Here is a 19,661-nt window from a genome sequence, read left to right on the forward strand (position 1 = left end):
CCACAAAATGATCTGAACAAACAACTAAGTGCCTCAAGTCGCAAATAGGGTTTTGTTTAACACTTTTGTTTATCTTTTCTTCTAGGCCGTCCCTTCTGATTAAATCAAGCCATTTCTTTCTAAAACTCGCGACTTTTGGGATGGGATGAAATGATAAATGTTTAGATTTAGCCGCCCTGCTATCAGAGGAGCACCCCTCAGCTATACAATGAACTTTAGGCATGCTGCTTATTTCACCTTGGATTCGTCTCTAGTGTAAACAAATTTATGCCCCGGAAATCTCGCGAGATTAAAAACTTTCTCGACTTTCTCGCAAAAGAGTTCCAGTAAGTTAGATAACCTTGAGGTAATCGCGATACTAAGTATTGTGACCAACATGATAAATGCAAATTTCATTTAGAACTGGTCAGTCTCCTACTTGATATTACCTACATGTATATAGTACACATCAACTAAACTAAAATTAAATCATCATGAACTGATAACTTACACCTAACGTAGTTTCAAAGAACAGTAATATAAAATCAAGAGAATGTGAACGATAACAATATACTTAGTATGTAATATTACACTTACTGCTTTGAAAGCTTTGACACCTTAGGTTACATGAAGAGTCTGATATAAATCCGTATGAGCCCTGCAGATCCATTTTATCCTACAAGATCCTTACAAACCTAGGAAGCTCACTATACTATCATTGTAATGTCAAACATATGCAAAAAAAATTATTACCCAGCACGCAATAAAACAGTTCATTTTGCTGATCAGAATGTGCAGAATATAGCAAAACTTTGTCAAAATCAATGAAGAAAACCTATATAGGACAATTTTCAAATATAAAATTAATTATAATTAACAATAATTAATATATTTTGCAAACACTAACATTTTATATGCATCTTTTTTGTTTATTGTAAAATTTTCTAAAAAGGAGTATTGGCGGATGTAAAATTTGGCGTTTAGCCTGCTCAAAGGTATGCCAATAATTTTGGTGCAGTTTATTGTAGCGGTCACAGTGTTTCAGTTTTTTTCAGATGAAGACTAAGAAGAGTACTGAATATTTTAGCGATTACAATCTTAGCGGGCTAATAACAGAACGCCAACATAAGCCAAAATTAGCACCCCGCTAAAATAACTCGCTATACGGTAGCTTGGTCCCCTTTCTCGCCCTTATATCACAGAATATATTTAAGGATATAGAAATATTTTAATATCCATGATGTATAACAGTATTTCTAATTAACATGATTGGAATCATTATTAGTAACTTTGAATGTCATGAAATACAATCCATTTTCCGACACCTACCGAACATACAAATTACGGAACATTTTTTTCGAACAAAGTACGTTTTTTTTATTACAAGAAAATGGGCGGAGACATTTAAATAAGGTACTATACTAAGAAAGACATTGTGAGCTGTAGCTTGAGATACGATAAATATAATAATATTAACGCTTGTTTTTTTTTTATTTTTATTTTGCCTATTATTCGCATTCTTCTTAACTTGGAGTGGGTGCGGTTCTTCATTTCGTTCTCAAGGTAATTTTAGTCGATGTTTTGAAAAAAAAAAATAGATAAAAATAGATACGTACAAAAAAGTTTGATAAAGCGAAAGAAAAAGAGGAACCCAGTTTCCAAACTCGAAAAAAATCGATTATGTAGGAGTCAAACTTCTACTCATTTTGATTTGAAAAATAATTAACATCAATGTGCATTTTATTCATATCGTAACAGCGTAATAGGCGTTCAATTTTCTTAAAGGGTTGTGCTAAGACTTATCTCCGAAACAAGGTCTCACCCCTCCCCTGATACTACCTTCCTGACATGGATGACATGCGTATTTCCGAATTTCGCACTAAATGTTGCACATAATAAATATTCTTCTTTACTTATCGATAATTGATCATGATAAATGCATGACGTGTACAAATACATAATTATACACTTCACATACAGTTGCTGGAATAAAGAAACATTATTTATTTTATTTCACATGGATTTTTTTCTATCTTATGATAAAATTCACAAGATTGGGAGATGAAATCCAATCTTAATTATCATCTTCCTTGTTGCATTCAGTTAATACATTCGATTAATTTTTCTGAATTTATGAGCCCAAAACGTGGATAGAGTGAAAAATTTCTTTGCATATTCAAAAAGTTAGTAAAGTGTGCATATATTTGTATAGATTAAATGAAATTGTTACTTCTTTGGAATACTTTGTGTGGATTTTTTTGTTAGTATGTTAGTTTGTTCTCTCAGAAGAAATTGTTTTCATGTGTATTTATATACATATACTATTATATTGTTTCGTGAGTTTTTCGCAATGGCAAAATTGCGATTACACGCCTAAGAATTAAAACATGTCCCGGAAAATCATCAAAGCCCATGGTGTAACATAAATGACATTCATCGAAGTCTAGTGAGAACTTTGTTTTGAATCTAAAAAAAATGAAATTTGTTGAGTGTACTGTTCAAATACAAGCTCCATGTGTAGCCTCATAAAATAAACACGCTTTCCGGAGGTATACACCTGTTTCGGTATGGATTCACGTGACATATTATCTATTCGTACTAGGTCAACAAGAGGTTAATTCTATGTAAATGTACTCACCAAACAGATTCATATTCATGATACTTTTGAGTAGAAAACATAGAGCGTAAGGTTGTTCAACAAAGATATTTTCACACATACTTTATCGATATAATATACACATTTTATTTCGATCTCGACTTTGAAAAAACCTGCGCTCGATGTTTACGAAAGCTATGAAGTATGTAAGTGTCACATATTTCTTTTGATATTCATGAAAATCAAATGAACCCACCTTCAAAACACATCTTCGCGTGTCGTAGACTATTGCAATTATTTATAAAAGTATAATATAAAGTAATTTCAAAGGTTTTTAATGAAGGTTTATAAATTGACAAGTAACTAGGGACCACATATATTGTCTTATTGAGTATTGTTCATTTATAAATATACAAATATTTTTTTAAATCAAGCTTTGTTTCTTGTTTATTAAACACCAGAACCACGCTAAAACATAGTTGCTGATTTGAATAGCATCATTTTTAACTTATGCAACCAGATAATTAAAAAAGATAATAATTATTGCAATTAACGCTTTTTCAATGAAAAAAAACTCTTTTTGGAGATCCATGTTTTACAGAATGATTTTCAAATTGAAAATTAAGGAAAACTGCACTGTTTGAATTATCTAAGAACAGTATTGATCATACTTTTGAGCAGAAAACTGTATCCAAAGAATCGGTACAATCAACAAATGGACATCCATTTACGCGGCACCGTTCACAGGAGGACATCTTGCTTTTGTTGAAGTCGGTAAGCTTATTGTAAATGTTTCATACACTTTATTCATTACTATCTTAATAGAAGTGCCACACGTTATTCGAAATCAAATCAATTGGAAGGTTCTAAATTGAAATGAAAGTTTTATTTAACATAAAGAATAAAATCACTTTCATCAGAATTTGTATAATTTTGTCTTATGAAAATTATACAAGTGGACCTGTCTTCTAATGGTCCTTTCAGCAGATCCCATATTTTGCGGAACACAAATGTGAAATCATTTCCTATTGTCTCTGAATAAAAAAAAAATCGTGAAAAAAGTATAAAAAGGCAAATACGTGTGCCTATAGAGAAGTTCACAAAATCAAGGAAAATGAACATCTATCATCCCAGATATAATCTTTGTTAGACTCTACTCAGAGATATATAAAAAAAAATCATATTTTTTAAAAAGATATCATATAGTGTTTATTTATATTCTTTTCTACTAAACATAATTATAGACATGTAAAATTAGGCAAAAGTGACTTATTTCATTATTGTTACTATCTGATCTTTTTTTCATAATAAGAAAAAAAAATGGAAATTGAATTTCTCACCTAGAATTTGTCTTTCATTTTCACGATTTAAATTTATTTCACAGCAATTTTTTGTTTTGTGACAGTTTGATTCAGGAAATTTGATGTCCTCTTCAATGACTATATAAAGGAGGTAAATAGATAATATGTAAAAGGAATTCAAAGAAAAATATATGCCCAGTTTAATATATTGGATAATTGGAAGGAAAAACCAAAATGTAAAATTCTCGAACTAAACCATCGTCATTCTCATTTCTCAATTACTTTTTTTTGGAGTATTTCCTTATTAATTCTTCTTTTTCTTTTGTTATATGACTGTGCACCATTTAAAAAAAAAATATTTTTGTATGTGTCGCTAAATCTGTTTTTCTGAATCATTGATTAGCCAAGATCGTCAATTCATGATAAATATAATTATATGGATTCTAACTACAATATATGACATTGCAAAATATTATTAAACTATTATTTCTTATTAAAGAGCGTCCGTCTCGGGTATGTTTCTGCTTTGTATCGACTGTAAATTGTACACATTTATTTTTTTCTTCTCAAGAACAACTTGACGAAAGAAGTTTACTTGACAGAAACTTTAAGCTCGTGTAATATTTCAAGAAGGAAACGTAATAGCAAGTGGGAGTTAATCGAATCAATCTTCTTTTTTTTTTTTTTGGGGGGGGGGGGGGGGAGGGGGTTAGATCGCAATAGGCAATTATAATTTAACATAAGATAATATATACATTTATGCCGAAAATAATTAATTTTCTTTAAGACCAACAAAGACATGAAAAGTCATAATTAATTTGTACACATCCTAAGATAGTGTACATTCAGATTTATTTAACGATACATCATTGTCCCTGGGGTAAGGATATGAACAAAAAATATCCTCAGTTAGTATAGTTTCAATTTCATTTTAATTCCAAGGTTGAGTTTATAAGAGTTCTTTATATAGAATAATGGGCTTTAGGGTTCTTATTAACACTAAATAAAAAACAAAACAACTGTGATTTTTTATTATAAGCTTCTAGAATTAAACATGTTTCAAAACAGCATGGGTGGTTACGTTTTTGTTATTGAAGCATCTGTAATAGGGTTCTTGGAAGGATACAATGTAACATCATTTCTGGTTTAGATGATTTTATTAATAGTACAAGTATAAGTAGACCCTGTAATAACAATAACAATTATTAGACAAGATAAAAAAAATATACATTAAACTGCAATACAGTATTTGTTATCATTATAATAAATTCATACTTTATAGTTCATATTCTCTTTATATTAAATTTAAATAATTTCCACTTCTTTATCACAGATAAATTCATTATAAAAATAATTCCTTTAACAATTTAGTAATTTAAAATAAAAGAAAATCATAATAATTTATCATAATCATTATCTGATTTCAAATAGTTCAGAATCAAATAATATTACTGAACATTTACACAAATACAATTTCATGCATTGGACTGAATACACATGAAATTCAATTCAACACAAGATATAAACATGCAAGACAAATACTCAAAATAAAGTTCTGTCAACACATACATATAATATAACAACACAAACATAAAACATATAGATTACCTTCAATATGGTCAAAAGGTCTGGATATTACCAAAGGTACATATTTGTATTTATACTAGCTATTGCATGTAGCTGTCTCAGTCCTATATAAAGAATGCATAAAAATGAGTAATCTCCCTTAGCTGATATAAAAATCTTTAATAATGATAACTGATTAATTTAATGAAAATACCTATACTTTTAATTGGAAAGGATTATTTAAATCATATGAAATAAAAGATAAAATTCCTAATTTTACGATAAATGATATTACAGTTATACAAGTTATTTATAAAACTAGTTTAACAACTTTATACCTATTTATTCATTTCACTCAGTCCTACATATATACAATTTCATGACTGATTTAGAGTGAAATGTCAGATAAAATATTTATGTTTCTCATTTACACAAGTACACAATCTCTCAAACTTTCACTCACCATTCTAACACCTTTTTCACTCACTTTCATACAAAATCAAAATCACAATCATACAAAATAATATAACAACAGACCTGAGATCCTTGAAATTTCACCCTCAATAAAGATGTAGTAAACACCCAAGAATAGCAAACTCAGGAGTCACCGAAGTATACACACTGTCCTCTTGGACACAAAGACTGGTATGACCAGTTCTACCCAAAAATAACTCACTGACCACAAAGAGATTTCCCTCCAAAATCTTGACCAATGGAATCTATTGCCAGGTCACTTCATAGGTCACTGACCTCTCAAAGTTCAAAGCTAAAGTAAGTATAAGGGAAACTTATATCTAATAATTCTTAATTAATTTCTAAATAATTCTAAAGCTTCTAAAGTATAATATACCTTAAATAAATAATAAACTGCTGAAATATAAATAAGTTAAATTAAATAAATTCCTGGAAATAATATCAAAATTATTTAATAGACAAAAATACTAATATGCATATCAAATAAACTCAAAATACTAAAACTATATACTCTTTTTAAATATTTACACTTTATCACACATCCAAATTTTATGTTGATTCAAATTTGATTCAATGATAGTTTCCTTAAACACAAGATTTAAGTCCACATTATGAAGTAAACATTTTCAAGTATCTTAAAAGTGAAATAAAAAAGATAATGAACAGAAGAACAAAATTGACATTAATAAAGTGAACATTATGACCCTTTGGTCCTGTTAAAAAAATAGGCATCTTGTAGATAAAATGATAAATTGGACTTCTTGAAAAAAATATTGTTACTGAGTATTTGACTGTTTCACATAACGTATCTTGATTATTCAATGCAGAAATGTTTGAAAGTGTTAAACAAGCATTCGAAAAAGTTGTTAAGTCATGCACTGTGATAGAAAAAAAAAATAAAAATGTAACTTTTTATGCTACAGATTCAGCGTCGCTGTTTAAGGTTAAGATCTAGATAATGAAAGGTGCCTACGGACATATCAAATTTATGAAATGAATTCCTTTAATTATGCTTTATAACTTTACTGTGCCAAAAAGGGTGTTTCGGGGCATAACATTTAGGTAAAGAAGATTGAAAATCAAATCTTAAACTGTCTTTTCGAATAAAAATTTGAAATTTAAGTTATGAGTATGGGTTTTTCCAAGTCAGACAAAGAAAATGTATCCAGTTTGCCTACAGTTTTAAGTTTTCCGAAAACGGTAATTTGTATGGCATAGGCCTCATCTTTAAATTAATGTCAAATCTAATATAGGTATCGGAATTAGTATTCATTTGATTTCAAATTGTATTCAATGTTATTTTCTACACAACTTAACGAGAGCAGTAAAGTACGTAAAAAGAAAATATAAAGTTATTATGACATCATAATGGATCTAGCACCGAAAAGTTAGTCTAAAGACATTTACTAGATCTTGACCTTAAACAAAGTTTCCGACCATGAACTCTGCGATTTTGGTCGTTTGTAGAATGTACCAAATGAGTAGTCAATTATTCCTACTTTGGCTTATCGATTAATTAAGATTTTATAATATAAGCACATAGTGTAAATGGATGAACTACATAGCTCTTTATGTAGAAATAAGGACAAGTACATTTAAAACACAGAATAATTAAGAATTAAACATAAAAAAAATGTCTTCTTTTCAAGTTTGATTGGCATTTACTCACTGGACAAGAATATTCTGTAAGGCACTTTATCATCACAGTCTGGTTCCGTTGAGAATGTACTGTTTCCCATGCAGAATTTACAGTTGTTATGTTGACTTAATGGTTTCCTTGGAGGTTCTTTCAGACAGATGCATGAACTTTTCCAACGATATATATAATATTTAAATAACGTTATTGGAAAATACATGGACATGAGATTTTTACCCCTTAAAATAAATACTAAATACATTTCACCATTTTGATTGTTTTAATCAATTATTCAGATAGTTACTGTACAGTTCCAAATTTTAAGATAAAGAAATATTTTGGCTTCATCTATCGTTGCAAAACAACAGCGATGTTAAAATATATTCGACATCTGAATATTTTCAGCTTATTCTCTGCAACTGCTTAAGCAATTTCAATCAATTTTGGCATGAAGCATATATGGGTGAAGGGAAACAAAAACTGTGAACTTCATGGTCCCTGGGACCAAAACCATGAAAATCAATGCAATCTTTAAAAGTCTTTTTTTTCTAGACATGAAGCAGTCAAACTGATGGCATAAATGCAATTAGCAAAAATATTACAATTCGTAAACCTCGAAACAGAAAATTAAACCCCCACGAAAATTAGTGATTACACTGATTTTATAGTGAAAATACAGGAATTGTTTGAAAATCTTCTCTGCTCCTGGGTTTTAAACAAACAAACATCATACATAGTTATGAAGAGGAAGAGTGCCTCTTCTTAATTTGTGAATTTCATGGCCCGAAGGTCTTGTTGGGTGGGTTTATATAGATTATATAGTGAAAATGCAAGAAATATTTAAAAATCTTCTTCTCTGCTCCTGTGCATCAAACAATATAACCTCATACATAGTTATTATGAGGATGGGTACCTCTTTTACATTTGTGAATTTCATGGCTCCAGGTAGAAGTTCTGATGCTAGGGCAGGGCTATACAGATATTGTGAAAGTGCAGGAATTCTTTGAAATCTTCTTTTCTACTCCTGGGTATCAAACAAACTTACTTCATAAATAGTTATGATAAGGAAGAGTGCCTCTTCTTAATATGTGAATTTCAATGCCCCAGGTTCAGGCGTTCCGGTGTTACCGCAGGGCTCTATTGATTATATAGTGAAAATGTACTAAATCGATGAAAATCCTTCTCTCTGTATCTGAGCATTTTATTAACTACGCATATAATCATGATGAGCAATGGCCATTCACCCAGAATTGTGAATTTCAACACCCCTGTATTAAGGGTACCATACTGATAGATTGCAAATGGGAGGGAGAGGGGTCTAATTATATACTGAAAACGAATTAAAATAAATACTTTGAAATCTGCTACTTGATATTATTCAATCACTGATGCAGAAGAAAGATGCCTTGCCTAAATTGTGAAAGGTGTGGACCTAGGGTCAAGAGTTCCTGTAGGGTAGTGCACTGCTGATTATTGCTGAATATTACTAATTAGTCCTAGTTGAAATGCTTTTATTTGTTCCCCTTCTCTGCCTACGGGTATTCAGTGAAAATTTAACAAAAGTTAACATGTCAAGTGTATAGTTATGATGAGCACTAGCGAACCTTTCAAAATTTTAAATTTCATTGCCTCTGATTTTAAACATGAACCAAAATCAATCGTTGGAAAGTTGTTGCACGAAGCCCAGCTGACCTATAAGGCCCATGGGCCTCTTGTTCATTAAAAAAAATGAATTTTATGAGCAGCAGCCATAATCGATAGTATAATTAGTGTTCAAAGATTTGTTTATGATATCCTATATTTCAAACTTTAATGGATTGTGTGAACTGATTTTGGTCGATCTCGCCGACATCTTTCAATTTTAAATACATCATAAAATTACAAGAACCTGGATTGCAAACAAAAATGTGCGCTGCGTTCCTTTAGAACATCTTTCTTGACATAATCCAGCTGATGGAACACTCATGGAAATACTCTTTATTTTTTTGAAGGAAAGATCTTGTTCTGAATTATCATCCTGCAAAAAATTGGATTCGCATACATGTTCAACAGTAGCTTATGTTAATTTAATTTATTCTGACATAAAAAGTAATTGTTTTTTTAATTTAAAAGGAGATTGTTTTGAGTTAGATAATTTAACTTTTTATTTTTACGATTACATTTTTTATAAATAAATTAGGCCAAAGAATTATACATATTTGCACTCCACAGTTATACATTAAAATGTTTACATTTATTTTAAATTGATGAAAATTCATTGTAAAAGTGGTATATGAACTCAATTTATTAGTTCATATTATATATTATTTATATACACGTATACAGAAATGAAGGGGTTGTAGTAAAGTCTCCTTAGGTAAATAAAAGAAATCATTGTGTATCTTGTCGATCACATTACAAAAAAATATTTTAAAATAAATGCACTATTAAAACAAAAGTACATGCCTATAGGAGGAAGGGCATCCATGATCATTTACATCTCTTATGTTATATTTTAGCAATTTTGAAAAAGTTCACGTTCTCATGAACTACCGTTGGATGAGTAAGAATATTTCGGCTTTGCCGAGATAAGGTGCCCATTCAAATGAATATTATTTCAGGTATGTTCTATGTAACACTACATCCCTTTGGCACATTGTCTGAAACACATGTGTTTAAAAGATCCTATCAGTTGGATATTAAATATTAATTTATACAAAATTCCTGTGAAATTAAACAAAATAAACTACAGTAAAACTTAATAAAAGTTCCAATACGAGTAAACTATGAATAGTGAGAACAAAATAATATATGTCAGAAAAACGTGTAATTGGTGTTTCGATATCAAAATATTGTCTAAAACCAGCTAGAGACAAAGAATGAACTTCATTTAGCATCTTAGATGGATGAATTTCATAAGAGCACTGGGTCTATGGACTACACTATTAAACAGCTCTGGCATTGAGGACAATCATCTAAAAGAAAATATAATAATATAAATAATTCTTTGGCAATTGTTAATTATTATTTTGGTTTTCTACAACAGTTCACAGCATTTTGATTATTTGTAATTTCATGTTTAAAGATAAATAATTGTCAAATGTGCTATTTACTTCAATGATCAATGCCAAATGAAATTCCAGTTTAACTGATAATTAAAGCATTATTGGAGTTCAATCTATAATGAAAGCAAGGAACATGAGAAGTAATTAAATCAAGGCTTGATGTTTTTTAGAGGGAGGGAGTTGCGGACTATATTGCTTCATACTATTTTTCGATTTGATTTTAATGTTATACATATAGCTCAAAATGGTCATTCAAAAGGTGTATCAGTATAGAATTCATGATCATGATCATAGGGTCTATTTCATAGAAAAATTTCAAAACAAGATTGACCATTTGAAGTAAAGAACCATAATATTACAATATTTATCTATAGATATAAAGAGTCAAGGATTTTTTATATTAAATTAACAATTCCGTGACAAGTAAATTGGGTGGTGCAGTTGCTCAGAGCTAAGGTCTTACTTTGTTCTAAATCGCAAAATAAGGAGTTGATTGTTGAGTCAAGTTTTGTCCGCCGTCACGTTATGTCCGCCGTCACAAAATGTCCGCCTCTTTTTCGGAAAAATCGTCACACAATGTCCGCCCCCACGAAATGTCCGCATTTCTCCCCAAAAAATAGTAATATTAGGCCGGCCGCCAAGAAATGTCCGCCTTTTCTCCCCAAAAATCGTCAAACTATTTCTGCCGTCACGAGGTGTCCGCCGATCATCCAAAATTGTCACGTTATGTCCGCCCCTACAAAATGTCCGTCCAAGATTGAAAATAGTGTTTTATTTTTTCTTTTCGGTGTTTAATATATGTATCTTTAACCAAACGTCTAATAATGTATGCCATCAGAAATATCCACCAAGAAAAATTAATAATAATGGTCTGTTTTATCTAATTTGCTACAAATGATTTCATTGAACTACATTGTTTCGATCAATTAATGGAGATTTGTTTCATTTCTCTTGATCCTTTACGGTTTTGAGAATTTAATGGCATGGTGTCAGAAAAATTTATGGCTTACCCTTGTTTTGTTGCCAGTTTGTAATTGTAATAACAAAGAAAACATATTGTGAACAACAGGAGGCGGTGGGTTATTTGATATTGAACTTTAAAGTAGCCTTGGTGCTCTGCGGAGTTTGAAATATAAATTTAAAGTATTTTACATTGATAGGGAATATATATATATATTTAGTGTTCAAAAGCTTGATAAAATTGGGGGGGGGGGGGGGGGTTAAACACCCCCTTTAAGATATCCTAGATAGAGAAAGAGATTCCAAATATTTGTTGTGTTTTAACCTAAGCACCGGTAATTGTTTCGTGAAAGGCTACCTATAAAATTTATGTATAAAAAATCGGTTCTTCAAATAAAATACGCGCCTGCAATATTGCATGCATTGTTTTAATGTGTAAATTTTTATGATATATTTTTTATGAATAACAAATCAAGTAATTTCAGTTTGTTACCTCATAACATGAACATTGTGGTTTTCCGCTTGAGTCTAACTAAAAGGTTTTGTGTAGATATAACAAATATGACGAGTTTAAACAGAAGTAGAGCAACTAACACTTGAGTCGAAATGTCCGGAAATTATTAAGAAAATAAGTTATGCTTGTGTATTATATACTTTATGTGTATTTTTATATAAGTTTACGTATTTCTTTTCATTTACCGAGAAGTTTGGTAAAATAAATGGGTATATACGTCAAGTGCGATGTTTCTACGTCTGTATTCATTGGTATCTTTTTGAATAATTTAATGGCCCTTAAAAGGGCCGTTTATTGTCAACTCCTAGGAGCGACTCTTGATGGTCTTGCTTATTGAAAGCAAGAAAAGGACTGTTCCCGCCTCGTTGAAGCAGGTCTCATCGGGAAGGTAATGTCTGGGAAATTTGACATCTATTCTGATGTAGGTTTGGCCAAGGATTTTCTTCATTTTATTGTTAACAGTTCTACGCCTTGCATCAAACTCCTCATGCTGCAGAGGGAATCGAAATTTTCCTCTAGAAACAATCTCTGTGAAGAAAATCTCGGGTTGTCTGCTGCTGGGACTCAAGACTTAAATTTGGTGGAAAAGGCTCGTCAGAGAGTCAATGACTGTAGACGCTTCGGCTCCATTCGAAATGTCGTTTCCCCCTAAGCAAACTACAACGATGTCCGGGTTGTACCTCAACAACTTGGAGATGGTATTTGGACAAGGTTGAGAAGCTGTCATCCCACCAACTCCAAACCACCCGATGTATATATATATATATATATATATATATATATATATATATATATATATATATATATATATATATATATATATAGTCAATTCTCGAATTATCGCCATTCGATTCATCGCCATTTTCGCAATACCGCCATGATTTCCCAAGAACGTTTTTCTTGCTATATAAAATTCTCTTTATAACGCCAAATTCGCATACCGCCATCCGCCACCCTGTTATCACAACAAACGTCCATTTTTACGTGTCAATTATCTCGATAATACCGCCACGGGTGAAAGTGGTCAGTGAAGCGCGGCTAATTGGTTAACACTAATCCTATCCCTGTTGTATAGCATGCAAAGCCTGTCAAGGTACATGAAATTATGTAAACAATAAATTAAACATGAACCGTTAGAATAATTTTGTTTTTTTGTTTAATAAAATCATTTAGTCAAGGCTTCGCCACGAAAGCGGTCGTTGTAAAGTACGCCGATAACGATAATATTTTGATGATCTCTGCTTTTAAAAACAATGCAAAGTTTGCTTAAAATATAATTAAAAGTCAGAAATTGTGAACGTTTCATTAATAATGATATCATAAACAATGAATTTATTCAAGAACTTAAGTACTATAGGCAATATAATACGACGATCTACTCAGCATTTTTTTTTTGTCAAAAAACGTGCAGATTTATATGCATACACATGTACTTGTCTTTATCTCATAGCTGAATATTTTGCTCTAGCGAAATTGTACAATTTTTTTTTTAAATATTTTCAAATTTAGAAATATGTTTATATATACACGTACATGTAATAATCGGAATAAAAACGCTAAATAGTATTTCTAAGAACGGTAACTCTACGTCTTATTTCATAAAAGATGGAAAATTCAATTCATCGCCAAATTCGTTATACCGTCATGATTTCTAAATTACAAAAGGTGGCGGTTTATCGAGAATTAACTGTATATATATATATATATATATATATATATATATATATATATATATATATATATATATATATATATATATATATATATATATATATATATATATATATATATATATATATATATATATATATATATATATATATATATATATATATATATATATATATATATATATATATATATATATATATATATATATATATATATATATATATATATATATATATATATATATATATATATATATATATATATATATATATATATATATATTCAAAAATGACATAATTATATGGTTTAGAAGAGGATTTTAGCATTATAAAATTATACCTGATGACAATTTTTTAAAGTGTTAAGGAAATAGTTTTTTTTTCTAATCTAATAAAGCTATACATTAATTCAAATCAATATAATTGATGAGAAGGATTTTACTGTCAAATTGTAGGTTTCTTTCCGTTTTTTTCATTTCTCCATTATTTTTCTATACTTTATTTTGGAGCAAGACATTTTAACGTTTCACGATAAAATACAGACGAAATTGAGAAATGAAGTATTGGAATTGAATTTACTCAGACTGAACATGTATGTATTTTTTTAAGAATCATTTAGTACTTACCGCTGTTTATACTCTGGTTGCTTTATAGACTCCGAGATACTTCCGAGAAATCTTCATATAAAATCTAAATTAAATTAACAGGATGGGCATAAAATATATCTTGATATATTTTCATGAAAAAATCTTATCATTACAAACCACAAATTATAGCTTCATAAAATAAAAAAAAGAATAAAGATTAAAACCTCCGTGAAGTTTTATGTCTGATGGAATATTTGCACTCAAATTAAAACTCTACTGGGTTGAAGGATATAAGTCCGTGTGAAAAAAAACTTTTTATTTTCTATTTTATGAAAAAAAATTATTTTTTGAGGAAACTGATTTTTCAAAGAAGAAGTTAAGATAAAATCGGACTAAATGCACGTTTACACTAAGTTATTTTAGTCAAGTGAAAAATGATGCCAATGTTATCTTATATACACTTATCCACTGGTTGTGAGTGGGAAAACTCTTTTATAAAACCCGCGACAGGGAACGATTAATCGAGGGCTTGCCCGAAGGGAATAGTTTCTGTTAAAGGTTTGATTAAAGAGCTATCCCACTCACAACAGTAGAAAAGCGTTTTATTTTACTGATGTATAATATTATTTCTGAATTTTGAATTTTTTTAGGAGTAAGATAAAACTGCAAATATAATTTGAAGTCCTGATGACGTCACAATGCTACTGAAGTCATTATGACATCATCAGTTTATAGATTTATAGCTGGAAATCAAAATTGGCGGTAAAAATTGCATAAAAAATTTCCGAGGGATGGATAACAAATCTATACCCCGAGGAATAGCTATGCTATGCGTGGAAATTTTCAGACTATAAAATATTTTAATTTACCTTCTGAACTTTATATAGGAAACATTTTAACAGAAGTATAATAAAATATTTATGTCCCTGATTTGTTTAAAACTTATCAAGTAGCTGTTGACAATAAGTTAAAGTAGCATAAAATATAAATGTCTTTTTGTGAATGTATATTTTAATATATAGATAATATAGGATATTTTAATGGCAAAAAAATGATGACCGAGCATTCTTATCTATTGTTTATTTGGAATTTAATTAGTATCCATAATAATAAACAATACATATTAAGTTCTATTGGTCACCCTTTCAAAAACCATGTTTCAAAATGTCAAATAAATAGTTATTTTCCCTTTTTTTCAATTTTCTTAGAATGGCAGCTTTCTACAAAATCAATCATGAAAAAAATTGAAAACAATAATTTAAAAATTACCATACAATTACATGTAATAATGAAGGACGTATAATTAAATTCGACAGAATTTTTTCTGGGTAGAAAGTCCTTTCACTTGTTTCAAAAGAGTGAAAAACAAAATCCAAATGCAGGTGGTTAAGATAATTAATAAATAAAACATCAAAATATCACGCACTTAGAAAACATGAATTCACTTACATAAGTCCATTATTTATACACTGAATTGAGGACGGATTTTCCTGTTAATTCCGATCATGACAAGGAGCACACGGCGGGTGTGACCGGTCGGCAGGGGATGCTTACTCCTCCTTGGCACCTATCCCACCTCTGATGTTTTTGAGGTCTGTGTTTGTTCTGCTCCTATTTTATATTGTTTTATGGACTTTTGATCTTGAATACTTTTTCTCTATCTCCATTTGTTTCATTTATAAAACTTTGTTGAATGTGAAGCAAATATCTCACATGATTTTATTTTATCTAAAAAAAGCATTCTGAAATATTGCATGAAGAATAATACATGTAGTTTCCTACCGACAAGATTTGGTTTCCATAAAATATGAAATTGTCATAATTGTGTATCAGACGAAAAAATACTGGATCGAAAAAAAATGCAAATTTGATCTATAACTCATCAAAGTAGACACACGTAGCAATCATATACTCAATATATGTAAGCTATAAGATTTAAAAAAGCAGAAACCCATAAAAATTAAAAAGATGGCATTACCCCAAAAATAAATGAATCAGAATAAATAAGATTTTTACTCGGTCTATAACCACCATACCAAAATTCTGCTCAATATCCGCAAGACTTTACAAAAAAGTTGCACGCAGTTATGAAAAGGCTGTCCGAAGGCAAATGCCTAAAAATATACATTTTATTTTTAGCTGGATTTTAACTTTAATATGTAATCCTTGCTCGGTACTGCATACAATTTGATATAACAGATTAATCGGGTTTTATTTTAAAGCATTTTTGGGATGTCACATGACTTCGAATTTAGACCTGTACTCGGCTTTAAAGCGCATTTGAGCTCTGGGGATTGTAATCCTGCTTGCACGTGTTGCGACACGATACTTCATTTTATACAATTGTCCCCCAATCTGCAACATGGGACCCCGGGCTCATCTGAAGGTCCTATGTCCAAGTGTAATGGGATACTAACCACACGTGTAATGGGATACTAACCAAACCTGTAATGGGATACTAACCATACCTATAATGGGATACTAACCATACCTGTAATTGGATACTAACCATACGTGTAATGGGATACTAACCATACGTGTAATGGGATACTAACCATACGTGTAATGGAATACTAACCATACGTGTTATGGGATTCTAACCATACCTGTAATGGGATCCTAACCATACAGTACCCGCATCGTTATTCTTTACAGGATACACGATACGATAGGATACACGCACGATACGATAGGATACACGCACGATACGATAGGATACACGCACGATAGGACAGGATACACGCACGATAGGATAAACGCAAAACACGATAAACGCAAAACACGATACACGCAAAACACGATAGACCTGATAAACGATCTTCCCGATAGGATAAACGCAAAACCTGATAGGATTATTTCAAAATGCGGAACGTTTTCTGACAAGACGAAAAGATTATTTTGTGAATATAGTTACTGCAATGTTTTAATTTAAACATTTGCAAGGCTTCAAATCTATGTCATAAAGTACATTTAATTATTATAATAAAAGATAACTTGAGATCACTGTGGTAATTTTACAAAAGTTGTTTGTTTATTTATATATATAAAAAAATTGACAATGATTGCATGGATTATTATGAAATGGAGACTGTAATTTTTTTTTTTCAATTTCTACTCCAAGGTGTGAATGTACAGTTATTTGATGTTTAAATGTCGAAATTCTCATCTTAAGGTTGAACTATAAATCGTTTTGTTATGGAAATTTTACCATACATCTGATTGTCGCACAAAAATCCCTTACATAATTATGTACCGTTTCTCACGGGTACTTTTATAAATTTATGAAACTCGATAAATAGATTTATATATTTATGAAAAAATATACATTTGAATTTTCTATGTAATGAATTTATCTACAAGTACTAAGTTATTTCAGGGAAGAAATTTACGCAATAAATTAAATATTTGTTTTTAATGTTTAAAGCTTACAATCTGCGATGTATCCAAAAATCGCAATTAAATATTAAAATCTTAGAAAAAATACAAGTAGAAGTCTGGCCGGAAGAAAGGTTCAAAGAAAACGGCTTTAACAAAATTAATAAATTTAACATGATAGATCTATGAAGATCTCAATAGTTCAATAAAATTAATTTCCTGAATAGAAATCTTAGTAATTGTTAATACAATGGCTCTCTGCTTTAATACATGTAAACTGTGTCAACAGAATATGAATTTGCTACAACTGCACATGTACAGTGTACATGTACGTTCACTTATGTACATGTAAACATTTATATATCACATACGTAGAACCTCGTATTAATAAACGGATATAGAATGATTAAATTTTTTTTTTCACTTTACAATACCAAACACAAAAATTAATTAACAACTAGAGCCGAGTTCGTTGCAAAGCAACGAATAGGTCTTCCGTTGGAGCTACGGATAAGAAGACGTATCCTTGAGTCTAGGTCAAAAGCCACATTCTAAAGTAACAATGAATAAATGTACAAGCGATTACGATTGATTTAAACAAGCTGAAAGAGAGTGAAATTAAATGATATGAAAGAAATGACATATTTCAAACCCAATTTTCCATTTGTAACTATCGGAGCACACAATGGATTTTCATATATACCCACTGTTCTCTGCAACCACGTGCTTGTAAACGAGGACCGGGCAACACAACTTTAGACACAAAGCGACAAAGCTGGATATAACCTGTTTTTGCTATACCGGTATTACAAATACGTGAATAATACATGTAGTATATTATAAAGTACTTTTTATGTTCAATGTTTATTTAATCTTTAAAAAAAATGATACCCCGGTAAATGAAGAAACAAAAGAGTGATCATGGTAAAAATAAAACGTACATATACAATACAATATTACCTATCACTATCCATCACTAATTATAATTATTTGCCGAAGCCCCTTCTCAATTACGATTGAAATAAAATACATTAACACAGAATAGAGTTATATTTTTTTTTATTTTGCGAGAACAGGCCAAAGAAAGCGAACACAGTTCAAAATGATTTTATGCACCAGTGTTTGGAATTACGATTAAATATGAAAGATGGGTAAAATGCGATGTAATTAAAAACGCAGTTTTCTATTAATTGTTAGGTCTTTCTACACAATGGTCTAATACAATCACAAACACTTGCTTTGTTTATGTCCACAGGTGCCTGGTACACTCGTGACCTAGATCGACAGTGTGGGATTCGCGGCTTTGATTACATAACTGTAAAACATCTCGATGAACATGGGGATCGCAAAATGTATACAACTAATGATCGTGAATCATTCAATGTATAAAGTTCAAGATTAATTATAAAGTTTGTTACAATGATAAACGTAGAAAGATAGATTTTATATCTTCTGCTTTTAAAGACGTGTTCACTATAAAACTAATTAAATAAAGAAAAATAGAAAAACTAGTTGTAATAAATGATTTAATAGTTAATCATAAAACACGTTTAAAACCTTATTTTGAAGAAAATCAACATAAAATACCGTAGGGTATATTATTTACAGCAAGTTATATACATGATGAAGTCAGATTTACTTGCCGAATAAAAATGCTACATGTTTACCTGACCTGCTTTCGACTGCATATTATGCAATAACCCCGGTATATTCGAACAAATAAACATTCTCATCAGATCAAAAAGGTGTTAAAGAACAATTTTGCTCGTAAGATCTAGATCGAAATATTTACCGTTTTTGAGTTATAAAGCAAAAACTTTCAAGCTCCAGTGATCCCTAATTTTAGGGGCCAGCCCCTTTTCTATAGTATTAAATGAAAGCCCTTGCAATTATGCACAACTTTTGTTCAACATGTCTTGAAAAAATATTTTTAGTTTTCAAGATAAAAAGAAAAACATG

General features: G+C 30.3%; 1 protein-coding gene across 1 annotated transcript; it reads right to left on the bottom strand.

Annotated features, from left to right (window-relative positions):
• Window positions 1-3,392: 3,392 nt before the first annotated feature.
• LOC134261925 (uncharacterized) lies at window positions 3,393-7,788 on the bottom strand. Its single transcript, XM_062744311.1, has 3 exons — window positions 7,586-7,788; window positions 3,916-4,014; window positions 3,393-3,609 (listed from the first exon to the last, which is right to left on the bottom strand). Exons 1-3 carry the CDS (start codon window positions 7,776-7,778, stop codon window positions 3,461-3,463), a joined length of 441 nt encoding a protein of 146 aa, XP_062600295.1. The 5' UTR covers window positions 7,779-7,788; the 3' UTR covers window positions 3,393-3,460.
• Between the last annotated feature and the right edge of the window lie 11,873 nt (window positions 7,789-19,661).

Source organism: Saccostrea cucullata, unplaced genomic scaffold (assembly GCF_032062105.1).
Source record: "Saccostrea cucullata isolate Sc308-1 unplaced genomic scaffold, CSIRO_AGI_Scuc_v1 ctg12138, whole genome shotgun sequence".
Classification (NCBI taxonomy): Eukaryota; Metazoa; Mollusca; class Bivalvia; order Ostreida; family Ostreidae; genus Saccostrea; species Saccostrea cuccullata.